At 40.6% G+C, this 13,631-nt stretch overlaps 1 protein-coding gene across 1 annotated transcript; it reads right to left on the bottom strand.

The window, feature by feature from the left end:
- Positions 1 to 10,647: 10,647 nt before the first annotated feature.
- LOC148042089 (uncharacterized) lies at positions 10,648 to 12,674 on the bottom strand. The gene has a single exon (XM_087685410.1). It carries the CDS (start codon positions 12,512 to 12,514, stop codon positions 10,760 to 10,762), a length of 1,755 nt encoding a protein of 584 aa, XP_087541536.1. The 5' UTR covers positions 12,515 to 12,674; the 3' UTR covers positions 10,648 to 10,759.
- Between the last annotated feature and the right edge of the window lie 957 nt (positions 12,675 to 13,631).

Here is a 13,631-nt window from a genome sequence, read left to right as displayed (position 1 = left end):
GAAAGGTCGTATCCATCAAGGATCAGAGAGAGAAGGAAGTAGAGAATAGAAGATACAAGAGAAGAAAAAGAATACACAAGAGGTACACAAGATAAAGACAAAGCTCAATGAATCAAAGCACTATGTATTGATAGGACCTGAGAAGATAAACAAAATCCTTGTCTAGGACTACACAAAAGCAATCTCCAAGCATTAGATCTCCTAGAGCTTCCTAGTAGACCATATGCACCAAACATTAGCTTCTTCTCTGCTGCTCAAATCACAAATTTCATAGTTTCGTTGACTCCAAAAGGGGGGTAAAACATCAGGATCCCTAGTCAGAATTCTCCCAGATTGCTCCTTCTTTTCTCTATCTCCAAAGTACTATTTACTGCCTGAAAACTACAATCATTCACCGTCGTGCAATTTTGAAAGCCCTTCTTTTTGCATGAGATCTTCCAAACTAGCTAAAAAAGCAACTTGCTTTTTGCATGTCACCCTATTCTAGAAGTTTTCTATGCCTTTTTTCAATATTTACAAGAAATAATATCTAAATTATTAAAAATATGCTAAAATTATCCAAAAATACCATATTTTGGAACTATCCATACCATGGACACTGACACTAATGACTAATATGGCATTGACTCTCTAGATCAATAAGAAATCCGGATAATGATGCACTCTAGATTTTTTTACACTATGTCCACATAGTGGCACAACATCCACCCCCTCCGAATCTACACGTTCTCCGATATGTGCCACCAAGGCACCACTCGGGTCAAATACCCATAGCATCAACTTGTCGCTCATCATGCACATAAGAAGGCATCCCCTTGGATCATAGATCAAAATGATTTGCATTTGCACAACTCTTGAACAACACCTAGTACCCCCTCTAGGGTCATAAGGCCTTGGGTGTGCATCATACACTAGAGGTTGTTGATTCTCCATATACATGCTATCAATGCACCCATCAACAAATACGTAGTAACATACCTAGCCTTTCAAAGTCCAGCACATAGAAATTTGCTTATACTGACAATGGTGTACCACATCAAATATAAACTAAGCCTCACTTGTATCCAACACATGATGACTATCAGCGAAAATACTGAAGTAGTCTATATCTTGAAGTATCTTTGAATTGCCTATCAAGGCCTTTAACAAAGCATCAGAAATAATTTCCAATTGTGGAGCATTACATCTAACATCCTCTAAAGGCATATCCTCGACCTCATGAACTATCTTAGAAGCGATAATTGTATTTTGCAAATCATATGCGTCCAACACTTCACCAATCTCTAAGTCCTTGCATCAAGTAAGACATGAGCTTTGTAAACCTCTTCAGATGCATTAAGAAAATCTACATATGCAATGGCTGACTCTTCCACTATAGGATCTTCCAAGGCATCCGTGGCTATCTCAATATCAAACGGCAACTTAAATCTTGGTTGTTTACTCTTCTTTTTTACCTCTTGCTTGCTATCTTATTGTTTCTCCTACCCAACCACTTCCATAACATGCTCGGGAGGTGACTAATTTGTAGCTTTAGGTGGATTCACACTTCTTCTTGTTACTCTCTTAGATATCCCTACATTATCTTCATCTCTCTTATGTTTCTCTTCCATAAGTACATCCGTGTTTTGCCTTTTTGCTAAATATGCATCCACTGAATATGCATCTACCAATGATTCCCAACTAGTTATGTCACGAATGTCTGCCATGCATGAGACATTTCACTATTAGTAGCTTTCCTCTTTTCAATTTCATGCAAAGCATGTGTCCATATTGTAGGCTTTGAACCAATGATCACTTGGCTAGGCATTCTATCCAATTGTACACCAAAAGTAGAAGCACCTATAGCTACATGAGCATTTCGGATGGCCAAGTCTTCCAACAACTTTTGCATACCTCCTTTTCCAAAATTCAAAGCAAGAGGCAATCCTATATTTTGTGCATGGATCTTGCCATCTTTCCAAAAGATGAGTTGTCTGGTTGCCAAGACCTCCTGATAATAAGTAGCACAATCCTTCCTTTCATGTTGCACAATCCCCTTTTCTCATGTCCTCTCTCATCCAATTTTGCAACCTTCAACTGAAGATCCCACATGCCTTTTACCAATTCATCTAATACATCTTCCCCAATAGTGGGAACAGTAGATGCAGCCATAGGGTTAGCCACAAAAGTGAGTGGCTTACTGGATACATCAATTGTTTTGCCCATAACAATGGGCAAGCTAGATACATGCAATCTTTCTCTTCTTCTATGCTTTTTCACCAGTCCAATAGCAACTTCCTTAACATGCCTTCACTCTGTTTTAAGCCTTGTCTCTGTAGTTTGATCCTCTAATAAGTCATCAAGCTTCTCTTGAAGCTCAAGATCTACTGCTTGTCAAAACAATTCAATTTTTTGACTTGCAAGAGCTTGATGTTCTGAAAGATTTAATTGCTCAAATCGACTTTCAAATTCTCTTAATAACTCTGTAGCCACAAGACCTTATTGGGTTGTAGAACCCACTCCTGGAAAGTCTTGCGGGTAATCAAACTGGTGTCTCCAATGTAAAATTCTTCCTTGAGTGTCTTTTTGAAAGCTACCAAATCGACATCCTACATGTATAATTCAATAACTTTGGCTTTCAATTCATGTATAGTGATCCGTACAAAATATTGGCTCCATGCAAGTTGAGCCACCCCAAAGAATTCCATCTTTTGAGCATAGGTATGTAAATATGCAGATACATTCCTGCCATTAAATAACTTCATCTCACACTCTACTGCTTGCAAAGCATTCATCACAACAGTTTCTGTTGAGAAAAAGCCTACATCACCTGTTGTTGTTGTTGTTGTTGTTGTTGTTGTTGTTGTTGTTGTTGTTGTTGTTGTACATGCATAAGCATATTCTACACTAATTGCCACAAGACATCACTAGAAATTGTGTTTGAAGGTTCTCCCATCCTGCCTTTCCTTCTAACGACATTTCACGTTGGTTTCACCAATGTTGGAGGGGTTTTAGTCGAAAGGTCATATCCATCGGGGATCGGAGAGAGAAGGAAGTAGAGAATAGAAGATAGAAGAGAAGAAAAAGAATAGACAGGGGGTACACAAGTTAAAGACAAAGCTCAATGAATCAAAGCACTATGTATTGATAGAACGTGAGAAGATAAACAAAATCCTTGTCTGGGACTCTACTCGAAAGAAATATCCAAGCATTAGATCTCCTAGAGCTCCCTAGTAGATCAAAAGCACGCACCAAACATTAGCCTATTATCTACTATTGGGACCACAAATCTGATGGTTCCATTGGCTCTGAAGGGGGTAGAACCTCTGGACACCTAATCAGAATTCTCCCAAACCGCTCCTTCTTGTTCTCCATGTCCAGAGTGCTAGTTACTACCTGAAAATTGCGATTGTGTGCGCTGCGCAATTTTGAAAGCCCTTTATTTTGCATGAGATCTTCCAAACTAGTTGAAAAAGAAACTTGTTTTTTGCATGTCACCCTATTTTGGAAGTTTTTCTATACCTTTTTTGGATATTTACAAGAAATAATATCAAAAATAGGCTAAAATTATCCAAAAGCTCGTATTTTGGAACTATCCATACTATGGACACTGACACTAATGACTAATATAGCACTGACTCTCTAGATCAATAAGAAAGTCAGATGATGATGCACTCTGGGTTTTTTTCACACTATGTCCACGCAATGGCATGACAACATTACAATTACAATCAGAGTAAAAGCAAAGGGCCAGTCCAAAAATCAATATCCCCCCCCCCCCAAATGGACCTTTCATGCCCCAAATTAATTATTTACAAAGAAAAGACCCAACCTCAAACTTGCCCAAAATCATAAAATAAGGAGGTCAATCAAAATATGAACTCCCATCACATCCAAGTCCCTAAGGAGAGGGATGAAGAATATGTAGATAGTTGTTAGTTTGTTGACAATGATTTCATAATGGACTTGGATAAAGAGACAATTGAATATGACCCTTCTTCTCAAAAATTTAATGAGCCTAGGTTGAAGAGAAAGACCTCCTAAGAAGACCCAAAAGGGACAAGAAATCCCCACCTAATAGCTATAATATCAATGATCTTAAAAGAAGATTCTTTAAGTTGAATCCTCCATCCTTCAGAGCAAGGCGATTGTCTTAAAGGGGAAAACCAACAAGCCAAGAAAATTATTAAATCTCTACATATTCTCTCCTACAATACTAAAGGGCTCATGACCCCTCTAGAGCTAAGGTGATTAAGGGATGTTTGAGAGGCCGAATATAACACTATTGGCATCATGTTTTTTAGGAAGTAAAGTTTTTTTATTCCCAATGAACAAAAGGTTTGAATACTGTTTTGCTAATTATACTTGGGATCACATAGTCCATTTACCTAGAATTGAATGTGTTGTTATTAGGGTCCATAATACAATTATGTGGACTATTACATGTTCTAAAGGTGAAGAAGAGTCTGTCATTAGTTATACTCATGCTAATTTTCCAAATGCAAAAAAAATTAGGATCCAAGACTCTCTCAAAGTCCATTGTCCCCTAATTTTGTTGGGGGAATTTAGTATGGTAGAAGACATTAAGGATAGGTTATTGGAAGGTTTAGTTACTATATGTAAAGAGAAATCCTCACAACTTCAATGTTTTGCATAATTTAATAGATAGTGGTTATGACTCGAATGGTACATGGTCAACCAATCACAAGGGAAATCCACTCACAAAGGCTAGGCTAGAGACCCCTTACACTCACAACATTGAAAATTGTTAAACAACTCAAGGTCTAATTAGAAATGTAAAGAGTAGAGCAGTCAAAGGAAGAAAGGAAAGAAGAGTAGATAAGTGTCCCCATTGTACTCAATTGGCTTACAAAGTTAATGCAAGAAAGTTTGAAGCCCAATTAGTACTCCTCCAAGCCTGATTGAAACTGAAAAAAGGAGGGTTAATCGAAGCTCAATAACTCAACCTATTCACCAAAGAATAGTGGGTTTTGAAGGTAGACAAACACATTAAGCCATGTTCAACCTTCTCAAGTAATAGAAGGATAGAGAATTACTTTCCTATTGATCAAGGAGAATGGCACTATGGTATAAAACCACAATCAAAATGTTAAATTGACACATAACTTTTATGTCAAAATCTTGTGCTCTCTCTCTCTCTCTCTCTCTCTCTCTCTCTCTCTCTCTCTCTCTCTCTCTCTCTCTCTCTCTCTCTCTCTCTCTCTCTCTCTCTCTCTCTCTCTCTCTCTCTCTCTCTCTCTCTCTCTCTCTCTCTCTCTCTCTCTCTCTCTCTCTCTCTCTCTCTCTCTCTCTCTCTCTCTCTCTCTCTCTCTCTCTCTCTCTCTATGGTTGCATTTTAGATCATGATCTTAGCACATGGCCAGAGATACATGCGTATAGAGCATAGGGGTAGGCAAGCTTCAGGAGAGGGTTCATGATGCTTGTTCATATATTGACCCTCATCGCTACATAGAGGAAGATAGGGCACATGGGAAGAGGATTCATTGCTACTTTGTGGATTTTCACAAAGCATTCAACACTATGCTCAGAGACAAGCTCATGCAATTGCTGCTTTGTGGATTTTTGCAAAGCATTTGACAATGTGCTTCAAGCTAGGGTCATGCAAAGACTACAAAATATCCAAAATATGTACAATGGGGGACTTATGCTCCATGAGGGCTTTTTTATATGATTGAAAATACTATCATAACGAAGCAATGATGCCTACTTTCACCTACTCTCTTTGGTGCTTATGTTGATGAGCTCTTAGATTATGTGGATAGATTAGGAGAAGCATGTGCAAGCTCTAAGATTATGTGGATAGATTAGAAGGAGCATGTATTCATGTTGATGAGCTCTCAAATTAGGTGGATAGATTAGGAGGAGCAAGTGCGAGCATAGCTAGCATATTAATACCCATCTTCTTGTATGCGGATGATGTGGTATTGATTGAGAATTCACCTGAGGGCTCACAAAGACACATGGATGCATTGCAAGCATTCTACATAAATAGAGGATTGATAGTGAACCTTCGGAAGATCAAGATGATGATGTTTAATACCACACAAGCTTGAGAGACCTGAGCAGGACATCATTTACTATTGGCAAGGATATGGCTGAATAGACTAGATCCTATATCTAGGAGTCACTATAGAGAGGACTTACCTTTTCATTGTGAGATGCAGTCGTGCTAGTTGGATAGAGGTTATGCAGCACTTGGAGCACTTGAGGAAAAATGTACATATGCTCAATTCTAGGAACCCTGGACTAAATTATGGCTATTTGATACATTGTTTACCCCAACCTTTCTATATGGATCCCCAATATGGGGACTAGATCTTTGCAAAAGGACTTGGAAGAGTATTGAGAGGCTATGAATGATGATGATTGCTTGGATGATACAAAGCAAACCATTAGTACCTCATGAGATTATTAGAGCAAAGATTGGAGCAAGACTTGTGGTTATGGAAGCATTATTTCAAGCCATAACTTGCTTACAGAGAATGTGGGGGGTCCCTAGATATAAATATCTGCAATTGGCATTGGCTTTCTCCAAACAATTAGGAGAGAGTGGGGATACAAAGTGTTGGTATGCATACATGCAATCGTGGTTCCAGACACATGGATTAGAGATGGATACACTCCCACCACTCCAATACAGTTTGGATTGCCCATGGATCTCATGCATACACAACAAAATCAAGTTATCAAGGCAGATATGTTGAAGCTTGATATAAATTTTACATGGGTGAATCCCGTAGAGCCCCTCGATGTGAAGATGACACAATATCAACGTCATTTCCTACATGTGTCAGCAGAGGGCATGAGATCAAAGGGAGATTTCATCGTCTTTTTCAGAAGGGGTATGGGCCTCTCCATAGGGTGATGGAGTACGAGGACCAGAGATGCCTAGAACTTCTTACTAGAGATTTGGGCATACAAAGAGAAGCTTCTAAGGAGCAATATAAAAACAGAGGTAAAGTCAACAAGCCAGCATGTTCTTGTAGAGTTTTTCAATACTAGCTCCATAGCTAGCTCACTACATGCTACTATTATAGATGCTACCACTATAGCAACACCACCACACCATCCACAAGTTAAGAGGGGTCATAGGAGATAAGGCAACCACACTCCATGCAAAATGGCACCCACCATCTTGTCATCGTGCCCAACATCCTTACCTTCTTGAACAAATTCGAGCCATCATCACTCACCATCAGAGATGATTACCTCCCCTAATGGGCTTTGTTATTATCCAATCGAAATGACATGGTTGGGTGTACTCATTTATTTGTCTCATAGGCCATTTTGGCTTTGTGTGTGTGTGTGTGTGTGTGTGTGTGCGTGTGTGCGTGTGTGTGTGTGTGTGTGTGTGTGTGTGTGTGTGTGTGTGTGTGTGTGTGTGTGTGTGTGTCCCCCAAACTTATAGTAAGTAAAAAACCAAGGCTAAAGCCAACATTGTAGAGGTGGTCCCTTCTGTCACTATAATAATTTTGGACCAATATGTATCTTACTATGAACTCGGTGACACAATTGACTCCCTCAAGAAAAGGAAAATTCCAAGGGTGGATGCAGGCTGCCAAATGAATTTTACCAAGCCTTCAAGAACATAATTATCCCCCCTCTCCTTCAAGTATGGAAAGGGCCAATTCATTAGGAGGCTCTTACCCATAGCATTAATGCTAGGGCAATAGAACTTGTACACAAAAGGGACTCTAGGGACTCCTCAACAATTGGAGATCCATTACATGTCTCTCCTCAACCTACAAGGTCTTTGCAAAAACTTTGACTAGGAGAATCTTAAGCTGCATGATCTAAACGATTAGGTGAGAGCAAAAAGTGTTATAAAGGGTACATGTATCTTAGAGACTACATCATAGTACTATGGGAAGGTTTTGAGCATGCCCAAGATATTAAGCAGAACTTTGTCTTTTTTAAGATACACTTTGACAAAGCCTACGATAAGCTAGATTGGGATTTTATTCTTATTAAATTTGTATGGGTACTCTTTGGCAATGCCTCCTCCAAGATGTCACTAGATGCCACTCCAATCCATTCACACTTAGGAGATTTGTACGACAAGGATGTCCCCTTGCTTCTCTCTTGTTTGCAATTGCAACTAATGCCTTAGGATGATAGTTTCAAAATTAGATTGAACAAGGCAATCTCAAAGGTATCTCCTTGCCTAACTCAGTCGAGCAAATGGTACTCAACCAATTGCATATGACCCAAATGGCATAGTATACAATGATGAATCTTCAATCATGGCCTTTTCACAATATGTCTATTATCTAAGTTGTCCCATGGTCAATTGTCAAACTCCAAAAAACTAGCACCACGAGCGCCAACCCCTTCTAGTTAATTGATCTAATAACACTACACTAAGAGAGAAGAGGGTAAGGTGTTATGGTCTCCCAAAAGTAAAGATGGAAAAGGAAGTGGCTAGGATAAGGAAAATTTTGGACTAACAAAAGGGATCTCAAAGTAACCTCTGTATAAGAACTATGGTCTTGAAGCATAGACATTGCAAGAATAATATATACCTCTCCTATTAGGGACCTTCCAAGGTAGGCCTCAAAGAGGTAGAAAGCCTTTAGAAAAAAACTCTTGGGGGGAGGGTAATGAGACCAAATTAAAAGTTCCAAAGGTGACTTGTACAACATGTACCTTGGCCAAAGCCAAAGGGGGCTTAGGTCTACCTGACCTAGACAAACTAGCAAACAAATTGTCAACAAAGTGGATTCCCGAGGGCATTTTTTTGCCCAATGAGGACTATACAATGCTCTTCCAGATGGAAGTACAAGATTACAACCTAAAAAGTGGAAATTGTTCCCAACAACTAATGTGGCCTTTCATAAGACTAAATTTATCCTAAGTAAACATTCCTTAGCCAAAGATCCTTAGAAGGTGTAGGATAAATATGAAGAATGTCTAGCTATCAAGAAATGGCAACTTTACTCTGCATTAAGCCTGGCATGACTTCTGTTGTTTCAATTTTCACATCCCCCAAAAGTACCGATAAATTATTTAAGGGATCAAGGTGTAGGAAGACTTTTGGAACTTGCAAGAAAAAGAATGGTTGCCGTTTATCTAAATCAAAAACAAATTGGGATTACAAACTAGTTCTACATAAAGTAGGTAGACTAAAAGAGGGCTACTAAATTAAGTCTTGGCAATGGGTATTATGCTGGGTGCAAAACAGAAATTGAAACATTGCATCTTCTCTTGAATTGTAGGGATAATGCAAAAGTTCACTCTTTTACATAACATCATCAGGTATTTCCACCCCTTCAAAGTTAACTACAAGGTATTCCCCTTGCAATAAGCTAATGGTCTACCCACTGTCTTCTAGATTTGATTGAGATCCAGCTTCCTATTGTATATTTGTTCACAGAGGAATGCAGCTACATTGAGCAGCAGTAATGTCTTCAAATTCATGATCTCACGTTCTCTTGCCAGTCTCAACTACAACAAGATGCTCTCAAGAAAGGGTGCTTCCAAATCAAGAAACAAAAGCTCCTGGTTTGGAAGAAGTCTACCAAGCCTCACCTGCCACAAGTTGCGACCAAGAGGCTGTTGCTATCCTTACAAGCATCAAGAGCTCTCTTCGTTTAGCATAAAGTTACCTAGCCAATGTTTTTAAGGTCACTTAGTCGAACAGCAATTCCCCCTAAATTGGGTTTCTGGCAAAACTGTGCATAACTACTAAGGTCCCTGGTTAGGCTTTTGAGGTTAAAAACTGCTAAGTTATTGCCATTAAAACTGCTAAGTTATTGGGTTTATGCCATTAAAACTAGGGTGATGTGTCAGGCATTAACCTAAGTTATTAAGACACATTGATTAATACTTGGGTGTGTCATGATTGGGTGGTGACTCATGGCAGCTCTACCCTCTTCGTTCCATCATTATGACTACTGATCAACTGCATGTCCCTACTCTATTCTCGGGACTGTGAACCCTAAAACCTTTTGTTGCCGTAACCCCATGCTCTGCAGAATCTTAAATTCAGTTTCCAACAACCTTTCACTATACGTAGCCCTCATCTTGCACGAGCTTTCTGAATTCCTGCTACAGTTCCATTCACAAATTGATTCATATGATGTCTTGTAATGTTAACCTTGTTTGCCATCCTGATGATTGCCAAAATTACTGTTGAGGTTGAACATGTCATAACCTGCTGCCCACAACAGTGCCCTGCTCATGCACTGTCCTTGCTTTTTGCCTTTTGAGATGGAACCTGATGTAACAATCAGAATAACAGTAACGTAACTCTAAATATAGATATTAGTTGAACGACCAAATCAGATAGATTCTGATAAAGAGCTAACACTGCTCTATAAAAGACCTCACAATGGGAAAACTCCGTCCACCTTTTAAACACTGCACCTACCTAAGCATTAGATCACAAAGAGATGTGCAGAATTAATAAATCTTGCTACATCACCTCAAGACACAGCTCAAGATATTGTGCAACAACCAGCTGATCCTTGAAAAAGGAAGCAAAATACAAAAAAGCTGGCTGTAACCAAAATACAACCAACAAATTTGATCCTGACAAGCAGCATCTCTTATAAACTTCAAATGTAAAGAGGAGATATACACAAAGCCCCATGAAGCAAAGAATGTCAAAAGTCCAAGTATGTGGACCCAGACCAAGTCTTTAGATCCGAGTCCAAATTTCAAAGTTCATTAAAAACAGCTCCAGTGCTCCTTCAGTATGTGAATCAGCACACTGATCGATAGTGTTATCTCACATATTTGGGCAGACAATACATAGCTTTCATGTGCCACCAACCTGCGTGGAATCACCCAAGCCAGGGAAGGAGGGTCCATTAGCAGGTTGAGTATTCACCAGCTCATGCAGTAAAATACCAGCTGCCACACTTACATTTAGACTTTCAACAGCTACAAAATCTTCTCCTTCCCCTTTTAGATCACCTGTGAAGACACCCTCCATCTCCTCATTCTCATAGTTCTCTGCATCATCTAAATCATTCTCAACATCCTTCCTAAGTGCTACACCTGTATCAGCTGCTTCAGCATCAACAGGGCCCTGGTCTTCTGCAACTTTTGAGTGTTCTTTGAAAGCTATACCAGGGATGCTTACCAAATGCTCACAGGCTCTTTTTACATTGGTCCTGAGACCCTTGCCCTCCCCACCAAGAACAAGGACAGTAGGCACCCCACGTGGCAGTTCTTGAATGGGTATAGTGCCTTTCCCAGCAGCCGCAGTACCCACAACCCTCCATCCATTATATATTGACCTCTCCAGGAACTTTACCATGTTTCGACATGATCGGATTTCCATTACTTCCAGTGCACCTGCACTTGCCTTGCTGACAACAGCACTCAAAGGAGCAGAGTTTTTCGCACAAACAACCACCCCTGATGCCCCCAAAAAGTAAGCTGATCGCAATATGGCACCAAAGTTTTGCGGATCAGTCACTTCATCTAAGGCAACCCAGACAGGAACCTTGCCACTATCCTCTTCAGGCATATCAAGCTCACTTGCATGAACCAGCTCAAGTGACGAAGCATCCAAAACAAGGCCCTGGTGAGGCCTGTTGTCTGCAAGCATGTTAAGATCATGCTTGGAAATCTCCTTCACAGATAGACCTCGAACACTTGCAGACTTCAAGATCCACTCCAAAGCTTTCTTGTCCTTCTTCTTACTGGCATTGCATCTATCCATGGACATATTCTCCTGCACATACAAGCAAAAGAGCTCTCGGCGAGAGATCTGCAGAGCTGCATAGACAGGACCAACTCCATAAACAACCTCCCCTTTGATCTTGGGTATGGACAACATTGAGGAAGCCAGCTCCCGGCACTCATGACGAGGAGCCATGATGCTGTCATCTTCTTCCTCTTCTTCTAAACCATGACCTTCATGTCTTTGTGCTGTGTTCCCTTTCCGGCCATAAGCTGAGCTCTGGCTTGATTTAGCCCTAATCTGAGGGTTATATCTCTTGTCATCATATCTTGGATGTGGAAAAGCTTTAACCCTGTCATTTCTTTGTTCACCCCTCTCATTGTAGTGGCGTTTGTGTTCACCTTTCACATTAGTATATCTGTCACTGTAACTAGTCTTTCTGTCAATGGCCCTGCCCTTTGTCCCATAAGACGGGCCTTTCCTGTCATCCCTATCTCTAGAGCGACCATGTCTCTCAAGTGAAGGCAAACTTCTTTCACGCGTTCTTCCATAGCCAGATGCATGAGGAGTCTCTGTCTCTTCTTCCTCCGAATCAGGTTTCTCATTGCTAGCCTGCTGGGGTTTCTGGCCCCGCCCCCCAGACGAGAGAAACAATTCGCTGGCCTCAACCCAGGAGGATGTGCTGCTCTTCCCTTTCTTCTTTGCACTGCCGAGGCTCTCAGAGACCGAGAGTGCCGCGTGCGCCCGGGCGGCGAAGGACCTGCAGGGCGGCGAAGCTGCAGCGGGGCGAACGAAGAACAGGGGGTGTCGGAAAGAACAGGCTGCCGCTCGAGCGGGCTTGAAGAGGAGCACAGTCTGCGAGAGACGAAAGGCCGACGGCATGGCGGCCCCCTGCAGTGCCGCAGCAGCTCATCTTGAGATCATTGTCGTCGGAGCTGCGCTACTTAGGGATGTCCAATGATCCAATCTATCCATCGGGAGGTTTTAGGAGAGAATTTACCCGGATCCATAAGCACACAACCTTGGTGTCTGAAAGAGGTTGTTGCCAAATGACACGCATCATAAGGCCCAAGGTGGCAAGGGTATATGTATGTGTGCATAGATAGATACAAGTGTGTGTACACACCCAGGTGCATATTTGTACTCGTGTGCATGTGTGTGCTTTATGTGTGTACATGTGTACATGCATGTATGTGTGTACATGCACGTACATGTGCGCCATGCATCTGCTACTCATTGAAATAATGTTATACATCCATCAAAATACAAATATTGTTATTTTAAAATTCAAGTCCTACTTAACTTTTAGCCACACATGCCCACACCACTCTCTCTCTCTCTCTCTCTCTCTCTCTCTCTCTCTCTCTCTCAACACAGAGCGCAATTCGTGAAGAAGGAGACTATCAAATGCCAAAAATTTTGATAGAATAAGTTTTCCAATGACTTGAAGCCCTTATGTCTCTTAAAATCATATGCATGTAATCACTCTTTGAATCTCACTATATGTGAGAAGTATTCTTGTGAAATTTGAGCATCAAACTAACTCTTGTGCATTTTGTATTTAATCTATGGGTGAGAACCTGTCTTATATATGCATAAGAAAGCCCACTATAAATATTTCAGTCCATGGCAAGCCAATTAAATCCAATTAGATCCACAAGTCCAATAGAAGCAACTAAAAAATATAGAAAATCCATGAAGGCCTATAGGCATTATAAATAGATGAATGGACATGATGAGAGAAAGGAATATGCTTGAGGGTTCTCAATCATGAAGATATACATATTTGAGGTTCAAAACTAAGCATAATCTCTCATTCTTGTATGTTGAGAGCCATTGCTTCTCTATCTCCTTTTCCTCCTTGCTTCCACCATAGCTTTTGAGAGAGAGACGACAAGAGTAAGAGTAATGAAAGAGAGAGCTTAGAAGAGGCTTACCCTCTCCATTCTCTCACTCCTCTTCTCCTTCTTCCTCCTTTTTGTCCATGTGGAGAGTTTGA

Source organism: Lygodium microphyllum, chromosome 1, assembly GCF_053477565.2.
Source record: "Lygodium microphyllum isolate KBCC chromosome 1, Lygodium_microphyllum_v1.1.10, whole genome shotgun sequence".
Taxonomy (NCBI): Eukaryota; Viridiplantae; Streptophyta; class Polypodiopsida; order Schizaeales; family Lygodiaceae; genus Lygodium; species Lygodium microphyllum.
Note: the sequence above shows the minus strand (reverse complement) of the source record. Positions and strands in the feature narration are given on the sequence as shown.

What these genes read in the sequence shown, in the direction of transcription:
- LOC148042089 (XM_087685410.1), bottom strand. Translation starts at nt 12,514, where the DNA reads ATGCCGTCGGCCTTTCGTCTCTCGCAGACTGTGCTCCTCTTCAAGCCC.